General features: G+C 51.1%; 6 protein-coding genes across 6 annotated transcripts; 4 read left to right on the top strand and 2 right to left on the bottom strand.

Annotated features, from left to right (window-relative positions):
• Positions 1 to 413: 413 nt before the first annotated feature.
• Positions 414 to 1,361, top strand: PHYSODRAFT_252517 (hypothetical protein; the record flags this gene model as incomplete). Its single annotated transcript, XM_009537676.1, has 1 exon — positions 414 to 1,361. One exon carries the CDS (start codon positions 414 to 416, stop codon positions 1,359 to 1,361), a length of 948 nt encoding a protein of 315 aa, XP_009535971.1.
• Positions 1,362 to 2,191: 830 nt separating this feature from the next.
• On the bottom strand, positions 2,192 to 2,704 carry PHYSODRAFT_339683 (hypothetical protein; the record flags this gene model as incomplete). The annotated part of the gene is made up of 1 exon (XM_009537675.1): positions 2,192 to 2,704. The coding sequence occupies one exon, from the start codon at positions 2,702 to 2,704 to the stop codon at positions 2,192 to 2,194; it is 513 nt and encodes a 170-aa protein (XP_009535970.1).
• Positions 2,705 to 3,132: 428 nt separating this feature from the next.
• Positions 3,133 to 6,478, top strand: PHYSODRAFT_524550 (hypothetical protein; the record flags this gene model as incomplete). The annotated part of the gene is made up of 2 exons (XM_009537674.1): positions 3,133 to 3,761; positions 5,494 to 6,478. Coding segments are annotated over 2 exons (1,614 nt in total), but the record flags the coding sequence as incomplete, so codon positions are not given.
• A 1,321-nt stretch (positions 6,479 to 7,799) lies between these two features.
• PHYSODRAFT_355963 (phosphoglycerate kinase) lies at positions 7,800 to 9,180 on the top strand. Its single transcript, XM_009537673.1, has one exon. It carries the CDS (start codon positions 7,849 to 7,851, stop codon positions 9,091 to 9,093), a length of 1,245 nt encoding a protein of 414 aa, XP_009535968.1. The 5' UTR covers positions 7,800 to 7,848; the 3' UTR covers positions 9,094 to 9,180.
• A 368-nt stretch (positions 9,181 to 9,548) lies between these two features.
• Positions 9,549 to 10,498, bottom strand: PHYSODRAFT_288743 (hypothetical protein). The gene has a single exon (XM_009537672.1). It carries the CDS (start codon positions 10,486 to 10,488, stop codon positions 9,793 to 9,795), a length of 696 nt encoding a protein of 231 aa, XP_009535967.1. The 5' UTR covers positions 10,489 to 10,498; the 3' UTR covers positions 9,549 to 9,792.
• A 2,086-nt stretch (positions 10,499 to 12,584) lies between these two features.
• Positions 12,585 to 13,145, top strand: PHYSODRAFT_288742 (hypothetical protein; the record flags this gene model as incomplete). The annotated part of the gene is made up of 2 exons (XM_009537671.1): positions 12,585 to 12,797; positions 12,906 to 13,145. Coding segments are annotated over exons 1-2 (307 nt in total), but the record flags the coding sequence as incomplete, so codon positions are not given.
• Between the last annotated feature and the right edge of the window lie 6,773 nt (positions 13,146 to 19,918).

Here is a 19,918-nt window from a genome sequence, read left to right as displayed (position 1 = left end):
CGCCACTGAAGCTTGGTCGTCAGCTCGATTCTCGTTTACCGCCAAATCACTACACCACATGAGTCATTTCGCTTATTGTAAGTTATTTAAGTATCTGTGGCGCTTATCGTTAGGATGCCAGCCAAAGCAAACGCTGGTCGTGGAGAAGTAGAAGTTATAGCGATCCATTCGTACCGTGGCGTCGTTCAGGTGTTGAATTACTCGCGATGATCGATACACCATCAAAATGAAGCGTTGAATATCTGCGGGGTTGGAAACAACGGATGTTATCACGATACTATGCGTCAAGCGGTACAGCCCAGACCAACGTGGGTTCATCAAAGTGCTCATCGGGTTCTACATCTTTTTAGTCTCGCGACTCACGCAGAGTGATAAAGACTGAAAGACGCTGACACTGTCACGAGTCGCGCCCAATGAAGCGGTTATTAGATGCTGTCAAGGTGACAGCACCTAGAGATGGTCACCTCTCCTGGCTAACAGCAGAGCGGAAGCTCGTCGCAGTGTGGCTCGTCCTGGGGGTACTGCCTCTGGTTCTGCAGATTCGAAGCTACGCGCAGTTCGTCAAGCCTCACATGTTGCCCGAAGCCCTCGTAGTGCCGCCCGATCAGGAGAAGAAAACCGCGAATCTGACCCAAGTCTGTCCGGCGGAGGCGTTCGTCCTGGCTGGAGTCTGGTGGAACATCGAACCAGCTCACTACTACACGACCGAGAACGGGATCATTTGCCATACAGTCACGTCGCAGTACAACACGCATCAAAACTACTTCATCGGCAGCTCCAAGGTAGAACCGTACCGTACGACCCCATCCAGTTGCGCCAACGACAGCTTCACTTTCCACGCGTACTTGTACCACGCCAGCTTCGGGTTCTACTCGTTCTACGGAGGAAACATTGGCACGTATTGCAGCAAGGACAAGAGCGCGTACCTTGTCGTGGAAGTTTTGGGGGCGTATGACATCAACGGACCTTTGTTGGCTAATGACACGGGGAGCACGGAGTCCAGGAGGTCGTACTGGTATAGCACGGCGGGCGCATTGTGGCTGGTGTATCGCTGTCTTGTTATCCGTCGGAGCTACTTGTTGCTGGGGAGCTATGGGCGCAGATGCGATGAAATGGGAGAAACCTTGCACCTAGAGGCGGTGGTCGTGTTCGTTCAGGAAAGTTTGCGACTGTCGGCGCATGGAGCGACAAACTACCATCGAGTGGGGTTACTCTACCTGGTGGTGGAGGGGGTCATGACCGACGTGTTCCTCATTATCGTGAAAGAGGGTTGGGCTACCAAAGTGCAGTACGCCTCGTTGGGCTATAACCTTTCGGGGCTGATGCTGCTGTTGTTCGAGATGGTGGAGAGTATGCAGTGACTAAGTGAGAAGTGGCGCCTACGAATCAATAGATCGGTTTTCAGCTACGAGACAGCGCTCTTTGGTGGGTTTATCGTGGCGATTGTGTTCCAGTATTTCCTCACTGCATTGAACAAGTCCGACTTGAAGCGACCGAAGGCTGAAGCGCTCGCCGTGTCCTACTACTTCTGGAGTTTGGTGTGCCATGGCATCCTCGTGGTCGTAGTTATAGGGATCATCCTGTCAGTTCGAGTCATTTGCGCGCTCGTATACGTTTGGTCCAAGTATCGATCCTTTGCAGTGTTGTCTGAGCCCTGTTGTGTCGATACAGCGCTGGCAGGGCGAAGTAGGATCATACTATTAGCGAGTTATCATTGGGAAGACGGCAAACTTTACTACAAACCAGACGCGCTGAAAGCGTTTGGTATGCTGAAGATGGAGGAGGACGGTGTCGAGTATTTGGTGTTGCACAAGTTGCAGTGGTTTTCGGTCCCTCAAGACAATTTGGTCGGAATTGGGAAGATATTGGGTGAGCGAATGGATCCTTGCAACGAGCGACCTTACTCGGGGGTGGTTAGTTTCCTGAATAGAATGCTAGGTGGTGTTTCACCGCAACTGCCCCCCCCCCCCCCCCCATCGTGCTCAGCGGACATTTTGAATTGTAGTCAGACCACATAAATCCAATGCTCGTCCTTAGTAATTTGTGCTCCGGGCTCTGATCGCTCTATGATACTGTTTGATGCTTGCTTCCGCCTGATCAGCCAGAATACCACGAAGCTATGAACGAAAGGAAGAAAGAAGTAAATGTGCTCAGCTCTCTTCCTGATTACGTACGGATAGCCTTCAAAGTGCTACTTCAAGTCATGAGCTCGGCGTGTCGCCTTAATTCGCTTGGCCTCAGACTTGTGTTTGCGCGCCGCTGACTGGGCCTTGCGTTTGGAGCTGGTCTTCGCTGTCGTCTTCACAATAGTCGCGCGGGTCTCGATAAGCTGCAATGCGATAGAGTCCACCAAGTCCACCAGAAGCTGCACCTTGAGCGTTTTCACTTCCTCCTCCAGTTGGTCCCTCTCCGCTTGCAATTGTTCGACCTTCAGCTCCAACTGTTTCACCCGCAGCCTCAGAAGATGGACGTGTTGGGGGGTCAACTCCCCTGCTGGCTCCTTGTCCAAGGACGCTTGGTCCCTGGACTCCTGTCCTCGACGTCTCTTCTCACCGGTAGCTCTAGTGAGTTGCTGCCGACTTGTAGCTATGGGGGTGAAGAAGGAGCTTGAGTTGTCGGCGGAAGATTGAAGAGTGGCGATAGAGTAGAGGTGACGCCGGGTTCTTGTTGAATATGCTGGAAAATTACCCGCGAAATTATTCATTATCACCAATCTTCTATTATTTTTTGCTATTTTTTGCTATATTTTACTGCAATGACTCATATATGAGTCAGACAACAAAGCAGGATACCTAGAGCGCTTAAAACAAAGCGAAAGTGATGTCCTTTGTTGCGGCGTTCGCAGCGTGATCGTCGCTGGTAACGATGCAGTCACGAAGCATTTCCTTACCAAACCTATTGAAAACATGCAATATAGTTAAGCATATCGTGAAAATCGCGTTCCCTGTTCATAGAATGAACTTCATACTGACGAGAAGTTCAAAGTTGCGTCTTCTCCACGTCTGTTCTCCACGTTATTACCGAAACCAATAAAACTAATAAGTGCTAAAACGACGTGTGTTAGTTATTTCAGGAGTCGCGCCGAAATAAGCAGCTCTTGCACGACAAGGTGGTGTGTCCTAGAGCTCCTGCTTGACAGCACAGCGAAAGCTGCTTGCCGTGTGGCTCGTCATGGGGGTGCTGCCTCTCATTCTCCAACTACGAAGCTATGCGCAGTTCGTCCGACCGCACAAGATGCCCGAAATCCTCGTAGTACCGCACGACCAATTGCAGGAGACCGCCAACCTGACCCAAGTCTGCCCCGTACAAGCCCTCGTGCTGGCTGGCGTCTGGTGGAACTTCGAGCCAACGCACTACTTCACTACGAGCAATGGTATTGTTTGCCACGCGGTGGTGCCGCAGTACAACACGCATGGCAACAACTTCATCGGCAGCTCCAAAGTAACCCCGTATCGCACAGCTCCATCGAGTTGCGCCAACAACAGTTTCCCGCTTCAAGTGTACTTCTACCACGCCAGCATCGGGTTCTACTCGTTCTACGAAGGAGAAGTCGGGACATACTGCAGCAAGGACAAGACCGCGTATATTGCGGTGGAAGTGTTGGGGGCGTACGATATCAATGGGTCGTTCCTGGCTAACGACACGGGGAGTACGGAACCTAGAGTATCTTACTGGTACGGAGTCGCTGGGGCCATTTGGCTCATGTATCGTGGACTCTTGATCCGTCGAAGATATTCATTGCTGAGAAACTACGGTCGAAGGTGCGATGACAGGAGGCGGTGATCGTGTTTGTCCAGGAAAGTTTACGACTGTCTGCTCACGGGCGACCAACTATCATCGGGCGGGGCTGCTGTATTTGATTGTGGAAGACATCATGACCGACTTGTTTTTAATTATTGCGAACGATGGCTGGGCAACACGGATTCAGTACGCGTCCTTGGGCTACAACCTCTCCGGACTGATGCTAATACTGTTTGAAATGCTCGAGAACACCAAATGGCTGAGTGAAAAATGGCGCCTGCGAATCAAGCGCTCAGTTATTACCTACGAAACCTCGCTCCTCGGGGAGATGGTTGCCGCTCTTGCGTTCCAGCGTTTCCTCTCCGGACTGAACAAATCCGACTTGAAGCATTCAAAGCCAGAAGCACTCGCAGTATCCTACTACTTCTGGAGTTTGGTGTGCCACGGTATTGTTGTACTTGTTGTCATCGGCATCATTTCATCTGTTCGGGTAATTTGCGCGATGACGTACGTCTGGCTCAAGCATCGGTCCTTTAAATTATTTTCCGAGCCGTGTTGTGTAGATACAGCTTTAGGCGTGCGCAGCAGGATCATGCTACTAAGTGGATACCAGTGGGAAGACAGCAACCTCTACTACAAACCGGAAGCGCTGAGAGCGTTTGGGATGTTGAAGATGGTGTAGGACGGCGTTGAATACTTGGTACTGCACAAGCTGCGTTGGTTCACGGCCTCTCGAGATGATTTAATCGGTATCGGGGTCATTTCGGGCGAGCGTGTGGAGCCTTGCAATGAGAGGCCTTGTTCTGGGGTGATTAGTTTCTTGGGCAGGATGCTGGGCGGTGCTTCGACACACACAGGTTACTCAACAAACGATTAGAATACTGGTTGGACCTGATAAACCTAATGATTCCCAAAGACCTTGACCCTGATCGAAATTCGCTCGGAAACGAGCTGTGTACATTGCAACGGAGCTGAATCGGCCATGATAACGCGGGTGGTTTCCCAATGGTAGCCGTAACAGAGTTGGATTCGTCCGTTTTCAGCCTTATTTTCGACCTACCGTGGACCACAGTTGCCCATACTTGCCGATGAAGAAGAGCTCGCAACAGAGCTACCATGTGCCTGCAGCTAGACCGTCGAGAGATGGGCTCTCCTCCTTATTCACAGCGCAGCAGAAACTACTATTCGTGTGGCTTCTCGTGGGAGTGGTGCCTCTGATTCTGCAGTTGAGAAGTTATGCGCAGTTCGTCCGGCCACACAAGATGTCCGACATCCTCGTAGTATCACACGATCAGCAGAAGCAGACTGACAATCTGGGCGAAATCTGTCCTGTACAAGCCCTCGTGCTGGCTGGTGTCTGGTGGAACTTCGAGCCAACGCACTACTTCACTACGAGCAATGGTATTGTTTGCCACGCGGTGGTGCCGCAGTACAACACGCATGGCAACTACTTCATCGGCAGCTCCAAAGTGGCTCCGTACCGTACGGCACCGTCCAATTGCGCCAACGACAGCTTCCCGCTTCAAGTGTACTTTTACCACGCCAGTATCGGGTTCTACTCGTTCTACGAGGCAGAGGTGGGGTACGGTGGACAAGATCGCGTATATTGCGGTGGAAGTATTGGGAGCATACGACATCAATGGGTCGTTCCTGGCTAATGATACTGGTAGTACGGAGCCTAGAGTCTCGTACTGGTACGGAGTCGCAGGGGCTATTTGGATTATATATTGTGGACTCTTGATCCCGTCGCAGCTACTTGTCCTGTAGGCGCTATGGTCGACGGTGTGACGAGCTAAGGGAAAAACTCGACCAGCAAGAGGCGGTGGTGTTCGTACAGGTAAGCTTGCGGTTGTCTGCGCATGGGGCGACAAACTACCACCGGGTAGCTTTGCTCTACCTGATAGTGGAAGGAATCATGACCGACTTGTTCCTCATTATCGCGAACGATGGCTGGCTTACGCGAGTCCAATACGGATCTCTTGGCTACAACCTGTCCGGTTTGATGTTGCTGCTGTTCGAGATGCTGGAGAACACAAAGTGGTTAAGTGAAAAGTGGCGCCTGCGAGTCAAGCGAGTGTATTTCAGCTATGAGACGGCTCTAGTCGGCGAGCTGGTCACGGCTCTCGTGTTGCAGACCATTCTGTCAGGACTCAACAGGTCCGACTTGAAGCACTCGAAGCCCACAGCTCTCGCCGTGTCCTACTACCTCTGGAGTTTGACGTGTCACGGCGCAGTCGTTTTGGTCATCATCGCGATCATCTCGTCCGTTCGGGTGCCGTGGGCGTTGACATACGTATGGCTCAAGTTCCGATCCTTCGCTGTACTCTCCGAGCCGTGTAGTGTTGATACAGCTCTGGGGGTACGCAGCAGGATTATGCTTCTAGGTGGATATCAATGGGTGGACAACAAACTTTACTACAGCCCGGGAGCCTTGAAAGCGTTTGGGATGCTGAAGATGGAGGAGGACGGCGTCGAGTATTTAATTCTGCACAAGTTGCATTGGTTCACAGTCCCGCAAGGCAATTTGATCGGAATCGGGGTCATCTCGGGCGAGCGTGTGGAGCCCTGCAACGAGCGACCTTGCACAGGCGTCATCAGCTTCCTTGACCGCAAGCTAGGAGGGATCTCAGCGCACGCAGGGTATTACTATCGCACCCAACGCACACTGAGAATTGTAGTCGCGACGAATGAGCCAAGTGAGCTGCCTCAGCACGTTCAAGATGCGAGTTTGAAGTAGCTGAGCGTTGGGTTGAATGAAAAAAAATTAAGCCTGCTGACAGCAATTCTGAAACAATTGAGGCGAGGTGCAATAGAGCGAATGGTCTTCACCAATGAGGCGGCTATCGTTGGCAGGATACGGTGGGGAGATGGCTACAGAATTGGGAGCTTTGAAGCGTGTGGGGTGTCAATGCGGCAAAGTACAGTACTGCGCAGGCACTAAAAAGGGTAAAGTGCCGTGGTGGCCTGTCATGCGTCGTGGCCAAAGCCTCAACTTCATTGCCCACGGGATCTAAGCGGATACTGTAGCACCAAAGACGTTCCTCTCTTGCTCGTTCATTCCAAGCGCCGACGCTGCTCGACCGCCAAGACATCAACAAAAAGCACACACGCGAACAGATCCGTATGCTGCGCCATACGTACGCACAGCCAGATGCATGGTTCTCCACCGAAGAAGTCCTGGTTTCCACCGCGCCGCAGAGCAGGCAAATTGGCACTGTGCAATCGACTGCAACGCCGGCCGGCCACGTACGTCACGCTCTGTGCGACACGCGCAGGCTCCGTTTCTCTATCACTTGATTAAAGTATGGAGCGTATCTTTACATTTGCTCGGCCACGCCAGCGCGTCAATGGCAGGACGAACCGTGACTACCCGGAAGCACACTTACTGGTGCCCGTCTTGAGCCCGATCGAGGCGGTATTTCTTTAGTAAAACAGACAACGCGGCTTGCACCACCACCACCAATTGAAATTAAAGTGTTTTATGACACTGCTCCTTCAAATTCGTAACTAATTTTAACGTTGTGCCCCACCATGCGAAGGGCATCTTCAAAACTACACATAAGTTGTCTGTCGGAACTCTAGTGGCGTTCCTCAGCTGACTTTGTCGTTACGTTAGGCGCTGGACAACACTGGAATAGCAATCGAGCCTATGACACTGTGGTAAGTTATTCATCGCACCGTTCACATTCATCTATCATAAACACAATTTTCCGTTCACAAGACACACTACACAATTCTGGCCGTAAGCTTAGTTTCGACAACTGTCCCTGCCGTTCAACTCCACCGCGTAAGCATGGAAAATCGGTACACACACTCGAAAAACGCATCGCCAACGCCACTTCTCCTACTGCTGCTGCTGTCTTGACTTCATACATGAAGAAAAAGTGTAACGTTACCATCATTTCTTCCTGGCAAAAAAGCTACCAGGTAGCCATAGACGCCCGACCATGTGGTGCAATAGTGGCAAAAAGCAATCGACCCATGCAAAGATTCCTCACGAGTCAAGCCCGTTGACCCCCTCGAGCCAAGCCGAGAAGATCTCATTCTCGAATTCGCTTCGAAGTCGACAACACCCCCACTCTCCTCTCTTCTCCTCCCTCTGTCAAGATGGCCAAGCTCAGCGTCAAGAACGTGGACGTCAAGGGCAAGCGCGTGCTCATCCGCGTGGACTTCAACGTGCCCTTCGCGCAGGACGGCTCCATCTCCAACACGCAGCGCATCGACGCCGCGCTGCCCACCGTGCAGTACGTGCTGGACCAGGGCGCCAAGGCCGTGGTGCTCATGTCGCACCTGGGCCGCCCCGAGGGCAAGCCCAAGGCCAAGGACTCGCTGGCGCCCGTGGCCGTGGCCGTGGAGCAGAAGCTCGGCCGCAAGGTGACGTTCCTCAAGGACTGCGTGGGCCCCGAGGTGGAGGCCGCGTGCGCCAACCCGGCCGAGGGCAGCGTCATCCTGCTCGAGAACCTGCGCTTCCACGTCGAGGAGGAGGGCAAGGGCAAGGACGCCGAGGGCAACAAGGTCAAGGCCTCACCCGAGGCCGTGGCCGCCTTCCGCGCCTCGCTCAGCAAGCTCGGCGACGTGTACGTGAACGACGCGTTCGGCACGGCCCACCGCGCGCACAGCTCCATGGTGGGCGTGGACCTGCCCGTCAAGGCCGCCGGCTTCTTGCTGGACAAGGAGCTCGTGTACTTCGCCAAGGCGCTGGACAACCCGCAGCGCCCCTTCGTGTCCATCCTGGGCGGCGCCAAGGTGGCCGACAAGATCCAGCTCATCATGAACATGCTCGACAAGGTGGACGAGATGGTCATCGGCGGCGGCATGGCCTACACCTTCAAGAAGGTGATCAACAACATGGAGATCGCTGACTCGCTGTACGACGCCGAGGGCGCCAAGATCGTGCCCCAGATCGTGGAGAAGGCCAAGGCCAAGGGCGTGACCCTGCACCTGCCCGTGGACTTCGTCATCGCCGACAAGTTCGCCCCGGACGCCGCCCAGAAGACGGCCACCCAGGAGGAGGGCATCCCCGCCAGCTGGATGGGCCTGGACGTCGGCCCCAAGTCGCGCGAGGCCTTCAAGGCCGCCGTCACCAAGGCCAAGACCGTCGTCTGGAACGGACCCATGGGCGTGTTCGAGTTCGAGGCCTTCGCCCACGGCACCAAGGCCGTCATGGACGCCGTGGTCGCGGCCACCGAGGCCGGCGCCACCACCATCATCGGCGGCGGCGACACGGCCACGTGCTGCGTCAAGTTCAACACGGAGGACAAGGTCAGCCACGTGAGCACGGGCGGCGGTGCCAGCCTGGAGCTCCTGGAGGGCAAGGTGCTGCCCGGCGTGGACGCCCTCTCGTCGGCGTGAACCGCTTCCTCGGTCAGGAGGAGCGGGCTGTAGTCAGTGTTTCTCGTGCCATCTAATCGCAACAAATACATAGCATTCCCAACTCAACCCGGTGACGGCCGAGCGTTGCATTGCCCGCTTGTTGGGCGAACCCGTGCAGCACAGCACGAGCAGTTAAACGCGATCCAAGCCGAGCCTTTGGGCGTCAATGCTTTCAAAGCACTGGCCAAAGCATTGCTTTGGCCGCTGTGCCGTCGTCGTCGGCAATGGATGGCGTCGCAAGTGGCGATGGTCCTCGACGCCAAGCAGCAAACGCGTCGTGGACATAACGCCAAACGGGGCGTGTCTTTGACTCGCGCGAGGTGTCCTCACGCGGGCCCGCTGATACCTTGGCCTTCGGGCTCGATTGGCGGCCGCAGACCGATCTTCTAGCGCTCAAGTGGAGGACGGACGCAACGCAACTCGAAGACGTTTTTGCAAATGGGAAAATTATATGAGGGGAAGGATACGTTACGATACACAATGCAAGGACAAGAAGTGAGAAGCACCCTCCTCCTCCGTGGGCGGTCGATTGACGCGCGCGCGCGACTTGAGCAGCCCCGCTCCCATGGCAGTACGTCATACGCGGGGCGATTTCCTCGGGGCCCGAAGCGCGGCGGTGTCAATCACAAGTGACGGCACTTGCCGAGTAGCAAAATCCCCAGCGCCAGGGCGGGCGCCTTACACCTCCGTGGTCGAGTACGAGCCCGTGTAGCTGATCTGGTCGAAGCCCGTCATGGCCGCGTAGTTGTTGAACTGCTGCTGGGACTCGTTGTACTCGCGCTCGGCCTTGTGGCTGTTCCACTCCTCCATCTCGCGCTTGTAGCGCGCGCGGTCGACCTTCTCCTTCTCGACGAACGGGGCCTTCTGCTCGTCCGTGGCCTTGGCCCAGGCCTCGCCCAGCTGCTTGGAGATCTCCGTGTTCTTCATGTCCTGGTGCTCGGCCTTGATGCGCGGGCGCATGACCTGGCTGTAGAAGAGGAAGGCCGAGGACGCGCGCTTGGGCGCGTCCGGGTGCTTCTTGGCGCGCTTGTTGGGCACGCGCAGCGGGCCGTCGTAGGCCGCCATCTCCTCCTCGTAGCGCTGCTTGTCGGCCTCGGCCGCCACCTTCCAGGGCTGCTTCTCCTCGTCGCCCATCTTGCCCCAGGCGTCCGCGATGGCGCGCATCACGTCCGTCACCTTGGAGTTCTCGGGCATCGTGGCCTTGATCTCCTCGCGCTTCTCCATGGAGAACAGGATGTACGGGGACTTGCCGCGCTTGGGCGCGCCCGGGGCCTTCTTCTGCAGGCGCTTGCGCTTCTTGCCGCCGGCCGCCTCAGTCTTGATGGCCGCCCACGCCGCTCCAGCGCCATGCTCGCCCGCCGCTAGTGGTTCCATACTGTCGAAATAGCCGGTCGAAGTCGTTAACTATACTATAGTCAGCGCAGGAGAAAAGGGAGAATGAAAGGCTCTCAGTATGGGCATACCCAAGACAAGAGAAAGAAAATTCCGGGAGGGACGACGCGTTTCAAAGCGCACCTGATGTCTATCGAGCAACAGGCGGGGCGAGATTTACTCGTTGCGATTCGTCAATATCCCGTTTGAATGGCTACGTCCCGGATTGAACTGTGCATTCGCGACGATGCTAGCTTCAGTTTGCACCGGTCATTGCAGGACACAACCGCCAGGGAAAAGGCGGGAGATGCGCGCGGGAAATTCCACCAATGAAACAGCAGTATTCTGGTCGAGTGGATACGCTTCGACCATTGGTCAAAATAGCAGTGAATCCTGAGGATTTGAACGATATTTGTTGTTGTTTCTGGTCGAGCGCCTCGACTCGAGCTCTTTGCTACAGTAAACGATCAAAGTCTCAGTGGGATTAACTACCACTAGTACGCCATAACAGAACTTAGCACGACTATGCGATTTTACTATCATACAAGGGCGGTTTGCAGCGATTATAATCATAACTTAGCACGGCTAAACACCATTTGCGAATTTACTATCATACCAGGACGGCGGGTTTGCAGCGATTATAATCATTAAACATACATTTTCAATTGTAGCGACCCTACAAGTACACTAATCTGCTTTTTTACTTTATGATTCCACTTCCAAACTTTGCCAACCCTTTATGAAGATGCGATAAACTTTCGATAAGTGAGGTATCCGTGGCATTAGTATTTTTTACTAGGGGAAATGGCCAATCTCGGGCCGATAGCCAATTCAGGGCCGTTTTTGTAAATCAATAAAATAGCCGACTCACACGAGATAAATCCTCGTTGACTACTTATATGCGTGCCATACAAGGGACAGACTTCCACCCCATAGCGAAAGGAACTTAAATGAATCGATTAGCCCTGCCGCTGTTGTTTAGTCGCTCCTACCGCGCTTATTTTTTGAGGTCGCAAGCTATAAATTAGTCTAACAAATCGGCAAGAGCATGAGCTATTCATTGGTATCCTAGCTGTTTTACTTTTTGCGTAGATGCATAAAAATTGGAGACTAGGTAAAATTGGCCCGAGATTGGCCATTTCCATTACCATTGAATAAAATCATTTTGGGAACGAAGTCCCCCCTATAATCATGAGACTCCGTTTTATGGAGTTTTTACGTCTCTTATATACACTGCGCTTTACTTTTTACATTAATTCTGCGAATGGGTTAGGGTCACAATTTAGAATCGCTCACACGGGGACCAAAAACTAAACCAAATACCTCGGTTAAACAACATTTGGATGCTTATCGGAAGGTGGTATCGGCACGGTTTTTTCTGAGCTGGACCGACGTCACTATCTTTTTAATGCCATAAAACCAGAGGGCAAAGTTATGAAACAGCAAATTCGACCGTTAGTATGGAGGACATCAGAAATAGACTTAAACGTGACATTTTACCCTTATTTGGACCCGCTTAGGACCCTTTATTAAGCCTATTTGCCTTTCAAACCTTATGCTGTCGTAAGAAGGGTCGCTCGGCGGCCGTTGGTAAGAAGTATGCGGCCCTTCGGGATCGCTTGACCAGCGCATCAACAAGCAGAGCCTCAAGGAAGCGCCAACGCTACGCCAAGTAGCAAGCAGCTTTGCATGCTGAGGACCGGGTACTGTCGAGAAGCAACTTCTCTAAATTACATTGAAGGCTATGCGCGGATGACGAGCTGGACGATGAGCTGGGGTGTACGAGCCGGAGTCCGTGTCGGTGCTTCTTGGTAGCAACAATGGCTCTCTTTTGGCCCGTTCGAGCTCGCCTGCTACTTCGCTTTAATAGGCGTCGCCTCGAACAGGGAACATTTTTCCGTGCACATCATAAATTCGTTTTTATTAATATGGCTCGGATCGACCTGAAACTTTGGCAACAAGCTCTGGTTGGTCATGGATAGGTAATTAGAAAGTTTGGGAAGAAGTGTGCTTGTGCTCCAGGTGCAATGAACACAAGATCAGCACGCCATACTGAATGTAGTCAGAGGTTTATTGCAAGTTTATCATAACTGAACGGTCGCCGCTGCTTTCAGCTCCCTCATCTGGGCATCTGCACAATGGCGACCGATAAAGAAGAAGATGGTTCGCTGTTAGTGCGCACCAGAAAGCGCAAGCAGTCTCTAGGGCAAGGTGTAATATGTAACAAGGAAAATGAGAGCTTGCAGTCTGATGCTGCTGCGGCTGCAGCTGGATCAAAGCGTCTCCGAAGCTGCAATAACCCCGACTATCCGGTACGCTAAAAGATCTCAATCACTAATAGCTTACTGAATTATACTTTTTGAGGTCTAACCTTGAGCTAATGAACACACTCTTTATTTCTCTCTCTTTGTAATTACCAGAGCAAAGGCGTCAACGTGGCAATTGCAATTGCTAATGCCGCCAAAGCTGGTGCGGAAGCTCGTGCACGGCGAGCATCCCAAGCACAGATCCAGGAACGCCGCAAAAATGGTCCAGATCACTATTCTTACCTGATAGCGGATTCAATCAAGGCTGCTGCACTCGCTGGCTACAGATCGCGCGTTCAGAGGGCTGCCCGCGCGAATGATTTTAGCGCTAACCGCACGGAACGCAATGCTGGGGGTGGAGGTAGCTTTGCTGCAGCATTTACCGACAGCAGGAAGCAGTCAGCACGCGAGAATTCGGACCTCTTTCAAGCTGACCAAGATGTTCAAACGGGGTGCTCGTCGGAGAAAGCGGCGAAGAGCAGCGTCGATCACATGGGAGGAGACGTGTGTGATAACCTTGTAGCAGACATCAAATGCTATGCAGGACGTCCTATCGACTTTGCTGTGGTTTGTAGTGCTGGCAATGCACGATCTCGGAAGCCTCAGCACCAGAAGGATGCTGCATGCGGCGCACGAAAAGAAGGTAAAGCTGAAGAGTGGTCTTCGCTGCAGGTTTCGCACCAGATTTTACGGGATATGGGTAATGATACTGGTAGTGAGCTGTGTTGTGTGGCGTATGAACGTGGGGAATCCGATAATACTGAATTGAAGTGGAGTAGATGTGATGGCTCGGTGATCGAGCACGACCTGCCACACGCATGCAGCCCCCGTGTCGAACTTGGAAAATCTGTCGCAATAGAGCCTCGAATTGGGGTTAGTACTCCAGTAGCAATTGAAGCGTTCGTGGCGACAGCGGAACGGAAATCACAGGCGTCACGCTCACTAAGCTTTGGTATGCAGACGGAAAATGCTGATAGAGACTTGCTTATCGATGTCGCTGGTAATAACGAAGCCGAGAGTGTCCCAAAGTCGTACGGTGAGGTGATACATGCTGCTGAAATCGATGCCACCGCTGATAACAGTTGCGAGCAAGGTCAAAGTTATAATAATTCCAGCCCCTTCAAATCCCCGCGTTTGCGACGTTCGAATCGGATTCAAGTCGAACGAATGTTTGTGAGTCCGCCGACATTAACGCCAACCCCTGTCCGCCGGACACTTCCAACAATTCGAGCACTCCTCAAGTTTTATTTCTCTTCCCGACAGTGAAGTGAAATCCTTTCTAAAGCATCTTCCGTCAAAGAAAACAAGATCAACAGCGGAATTCTGGACGGATTCGGACTCGAGCACGACTGATGCAGCATATCAGCGCACTGTGGCGTCCAATCTCGTGTTTCAATTACTGCAATGTATTTCAGAAACGTTGTGCGGCACCAGTGCATCTAGTGCGTTTTTAGAGATCTTTGCGACCTGGTTAAACCCGGTGACGTGTGCTAACGATACATTGATGACGACGTCTGCGAACGTATTAGCGAAAACGCGGAAGGGCACTCTCGAATACCGAAGTGTGCGCGCGCTACTGTGCGGTTCATATTCGTTGAAGAGCCTCCAAGATATTTGCATCGATGTTAATGGAGTTTGCATTGGACGGAAAGCTCACTTAGCGGGTTGCAGAGATTTTCAGATCCTTTTAGATGAAGGTGCGCTGGAAGTGAGTAAAGTCACAAGGCAAAGATTCGACCCAGCAGTTGTGTCTGAAGCTGTCCGCCACATCCTCTCCATGGAAAACGTTGCCTTTCTGTCTTGGGGGACGAAATCGGTCAAGTTGGACGGGGAGCGGGTATCTGTTCCTGCCATACAGAGGCGCAAACCGATAAATGTAATGTTTGACCAGTATGGGCACCAACGAACCCCTGGAAATATGGTGCCCGCACGAACATATTATCGACTAGCCGCCATCTTGACGCATGGTACGTCACAGCCTCGGAAGGCAGTAAATTACGTCACTGGGTTTCTGATCAACGATAATTTTCAATTACTCGATCGTATTGTCCGTGATCTGCTTCCCACAACCAGCACGAGTGTGCTCGAACGTCTTGCTATTTTGCGTGAGTGGCTTAAGTATGGTGGAGAACAAACGTTCGAGAATGGTCAACGTCTGGAAGAGAGTCACTGCCCCCGGCACTTAATTCAATTTGGGCTTGCGACCCCTCCTGTGTCGACGGGAGACACGACCAAGCCGAAGAAACCCAAGGAGAAGGCACCTAAACATTCGCGTGCGAAAGCAGCTCAATCTGAAACGAAGTCGTCGGCAAGAACCATCTCAGAGGCGGCAAATGGGCTCAACGCATCAAGCGGCGCTACTAAAACGTTATCACGTGCAGTGAGTTGCCAGCAGTGTATCGCCATGGACACCATTTTTACTGACCTCCGGCAGCAGTTGGAGGCAACAAATCCCGATCCAACGACACTTGAAGTTGTGGACGATGCTTACGAAAAAATGGAGCTCTACTTGGGTCACAGAGTACGGGTCACAAACCAGCAGCGCGCGATTCACGAAACTGCTGAACTAATAAAAACCAAGTGTATGGATGAAAGGGGCAGTAGTGATGCGATCATTGTCATTGATTTCAAAATGAAACTTGAGCCAATCTATTTCCGCGAAAAGACTGTTGATCACTATGGGAAACGAGGAATGTCGTGGCATGGAGCCCTACTTCGTTACTGGACGTATGATGCTGCCAGTGGTTCTGCTCGCGAAAATAAAGTGTACGTCGATCAAATTTCAAACGGGGATAACAAACAGGATAAAGAATCTGTGGTCGCACTAGTTGAGGGGATATTATTGTCGGTTCACCGAGCGTTCCCATTTATCAAGCGCGTGACGTTTCAGTCCGATAATGCTTCGTGTTATCAAAACACGTATCTAGCGCTCATGCTTCCTCTCGTTGGCGCTTTGAACAATATCGAGGTCGTTCGGTTCATCCACTCTGAGACCCAAGATGGGAAGTGCGTCCTAGATGCCCATTTTGCAACTGCAACGCGTAAAGTGAAAGCTTGGGTTTGTCAAGGCCACGACGCTACAACCCCGCAGGAAGTGGTAACAGCTTTAACGTCTGATGGCGGTTTTCCGAATTGTATAGTGGAGTTAGTGGAATACAATCGCGCCAAGATGAAGTTTGTTTACGAAGCGGTGGAGCCGTTGGCGAAGTCGTTAGGCCGACTTTTTACTCGTTTCAATGAGGTCGTTTACGACCACCCGCCTTTTACGCCCCCTTCACTATGGAAAGAGCGTTTTGACGTCAAAACGTGGCCATCGTTCAAACTCACGATAGTTGAATATTCTGGTGTTGGAGATGGATGCATAGTGTGTGTGTGTCCGACACTTGGTCGGTGCGACTGCAATACGACTCATGACCGTAATCGCCAGAAATTGGATCTTCGTGATGACACTTTGGACAGTGACATCGAATTAGGTAATTTTAGTAGTGACAGTGAAGATGAATGTGAGCAGTTTGAGCCAATTGGGAATGATGCAGAAGCCACAAGTGAAACGTCAACAGTTGTGGCGCTTCCTGGTGGTTCTATTGGGGCTTTATCAGGAATCCAAATTACTCGGTTTGATCAACTACGGATGCGGACGAGCGATATGAGATGTGAGCGCCCCACACTTGGTAATGACCCACGCGGCCGTGACTTTTCTGAAAAAGACGTCGAAGCTTATGCAAAGCGGAGTCTTATGGACATGCAAACAGGGGGGACTTTAGTGATATAATTGAGTCAACCGGTCTGGGCAGAAAGGTAATCGCAGCGGCGAAGAAGTGCGTCAAAATGACTCGAGAGCAGAAACAATTAGCGCCAGGATGGGCTCGCAGGCAGAAGAAAGGGTACATGTACGGTGCAAAATATATTGCTCTGTACAGTGAAGAAGTGGAAAAGCTCTTCAATCGCGGGGTGGCTGATGCCAGTACCAAGATGGGACCGGCCAGAATGCGAGAATTTCTTACGAAAGCGTATCCTCGACGCTACAATTTGCCAAGCGAAAACGAAATACGCTCAAGAATATCGGCCCTTCTACAGAAGCAGAAGAAATCTGGCAAGGCATTGCCACCTAGGAGACCGACGAATTCCAAGCAATTCAGCCAAAGCCAGGTCAATGGAAGTGTAGCTACCGAAGGTGGAGACGTCTAACTGGAAGGCATAAGAAGCAACACTTTATTTAGACCCACAATCGTAAACTCACTGCCAATCAATGGCTAAACAATAACAGTTTGAATGCAAGTAGCTTGGTCTTCACAACCTCAGTATAAAAAATATCACGATCTCGCACCAACAACGGATTACAAAGTGCCAAAATACAGGACATGCATTCCAATGGATCTTGTCGGGACTTGTTTAACCTAGCGAAACGAATTCGCGTCACATGGACGATGGCACCCCACTTACATTGACAACTCTATCTACGTTTTGAGGAAGACCTTTCCGATGCGACTTCTGGAAAAGCACGAGGTAAATACAAACGAATGATAGATTCGTGTCAGGCTGCGAATAGCTCTCTAGAGTCACCATAATCTATCAAATCGAAGCTGCGAAGCGCGCTCACTCTGCTACTGCCTTCCCGCTTTCGTTTCTAATCGTTTATCATTGCTTCAATCTATAGGAGGGATACTTGCAATAGAGTATCCGTCCAATATCTGCAACAATATACGAGAAGAAAGCCACTAGATTACCTTGCATACAAGGTAAAGGTGTAGATGCACTGGCACTAGTTGATATTGTAGCTACTGTTGGGTTGATAATATTATCAACGTCATTTTAGAGCGGTTGCTACTCGCTGTAGACACCAGAGAAAGGGGAGAGGAAGGGAGGGAGGGAGGGAGGGAGGGAGGAAGGAAGGGGGGAAGAAGCGCCTTCCATGACACAAACGGACCCTGGTGATACGCGTGCTCTGTCAGTTGTTGTGTTTTAGTATGCCTCACCGTAGCATCATGTGGATGAATTATACCGAGGGTCTGCGACCAATAAAGAGCTAAGCACTACGAGGCCAGTCAGTCATATTTACCACCACAAGACGTTTCTGATATCTTACCGGATTTAAATATATTCTGTAAGTTACGACGAAGAGTCGCTCAACTCGTCATTTCGGAGAGGCCATCACGCGATAACTACTTCGCGTAAGCGACTATGTCGGCTACCATTGTGCTCGTGAGAACAAGCCCTTTGGATTAATACCGCTTTCGAGCTCATTGGGGCCGTTTTCCAGGGCCTCATTTTTGAGTTGCACGGAAAAGTCTACTTTTAGGTTCCTGCACCGACGCGACGCCTGTTAAAGGAATCAGACAGCTCCAAGTCCTTCCTGCACGCTAAAGGCGCCGATTATTTGCTCCTTTCTAGTCTGCGTTAATTCACTCATTCATTGCATTGCTCATGAAAAGATGTTCGACTAAGCAAATGCATTAGCCCACTCAATTACAGTTCTGTTGGGTCGATCTCGGGCGTCACAGCTCTGCTTTGATACCCTACATGCATGTGTGATGGTACGATATCGGGCTCAACTACATTATTTTGAGCTAGTTATCGTTCATTATATATGTTTCCTTGTTGCGCTCAACGTGCATGAGGTTATCTACCTACGCGTGCAGACTAAGTAAAATACAAGTGTTCTGGCATTCGAACCACAGGTCAGGTGTATCAGTCTACCGTTAATAACAACGTATGAATGGTACTTATGTTGTTTGCAAAATAGCCAGCAAATCGGGGAGCGTGAAAGGGGAAATAAATCGCTAGAATTTGCAAGCGGCTTTGTACTCAAATTCCTCAAGTGGGGACGTCGTCCAAAACTCTGTGGTCAGCATAGTTTTGGGGGTCGACCCCTAAAGCAACATGAGCGCAGCGACCGTGATGCTCCGCTAGTCTAACTTAATTTAACAGTAAAGCAGTAGTTTCCATTAATTTTAACAGGCGCCGCCCCTAGTGGTGTACACTACTGGGGGGACGCGGGGTAAATTCGATTCGTCCATAGCTAACGGATCGAAACAAGACTGCGTAAGGAAGGATGTGTGCACCTAGAATAGGTAATGGGCAAGCCTCAGCATCAGTGCTTGCGTCGTTCGTCCATACTGGAGATGTCGCCGCCACGGCATACTTGCCGCTAGTGAACACATTCCTGTCGGATTTTCTTAACTCGAAAGGTCGCGAAATATCTCCCCCTGTTCAGTGAACAGTGTTCACTCAGTGAAGCAAGATCTCCCCAAAACTTACTTATGATAAAATAAGATTCTGTAATTTACGGTGAAAAGGTACCGAGACGGCAATCTTCGCAGTCCAATTTCTCATCAAGTAGGACCTGCATGGAGCTACAAGCACCTGCATTGTGCTTAGAATTCCTAGTTCTGTCGAAAGATATCGGTCTTACTCGCACTACTGACGTCCACCAGAAGTCAATTTTGCGACGTCCCCCCCAAAGGCCACTTTTAGGTACATGACTGGGGGCAGCGCCTGTTAATGTGACATTTTACATTTTAAGTGGTAACATACGTTTCTATTGATTTAATCGCGCTTCAATTTTGCTTAACGGAAAACGCAAATTTGTATACCGCATACTATTGAATTGAACACATCAATTTTAGAAAGGTATACAAATAGGAGAGGGTATCCTACCAAAGTAGATCCGATGCATACAAGTTCTGGATATGTGTTGCAAGCTGGCTACGTACTGCAAAACTATTTTGATGACATCCTAGCAACTCATATGCCATTCTTAAAACCATGGAGACTCCCATAGGTTGCGCCAGAGTTGGCTCACAACGTCTTTCATGGACAGTGTCATCCCAGCAAGTAGAATTTGACGAAAACCATTTTTTTCTTTAGATACCTTACGGCAATTTTGCATGAAGCTCCAAAACTGACAAACGGCACCGAAGACAATTGCCATTGCGAAGATAAAAACGACCGGATCTTGTTTGCCGTATCTGATAAAGTAAATACTTACTTAGGTACACTCCTTTCATTTTTGAAATTAAAGGAGTGTGAGTATTTGACGCCTTGATCATGTGATCTTCAATTCTAAGGCGTCTCTTAGCCAATCAGACATGCTAAACTTAACATAAACTTTGCTGTTTCAAGTAAAT

The sequence above is a fragment of the Phytophthora sojae genome (genome assembly GCF_000149755.1).
Source record: "Phytophthora sojae unplaced genomic scaffold PHYSOscaffold_10, whole genome shotgun sequence".
NCBI lineage: Eukaryota > Oomycota > Peronosporomycetes > Peronosporales > Peronosporaceae > Phytophthora > Phytophthora sojae.
The sequence above is the reverse complement of the archived record's forward strand: the minus strand, read 5'-3'. Positions and strand labels throughout refer to the sequence as shown.

What these genes read in the sequence shown, in the direction of transcription:
- PHYSODRAFT_355963 (XM_009537673.1), top strand. Translation starts at nt 7,849, where the DNA reads ATGGCCAAGCTCAGCGTCAAGAACGTGGACGTCAAGGGCAAGCGCGTG.
- PHYSODRAFT_288743 (XM_009537672.1), bottom strand. Translation starts at nt 10,488, where the DNA reads ATGGAACCACTAGCGGCGGGCGAGCATGGCGCTGGAGCGGCGTGGGCG.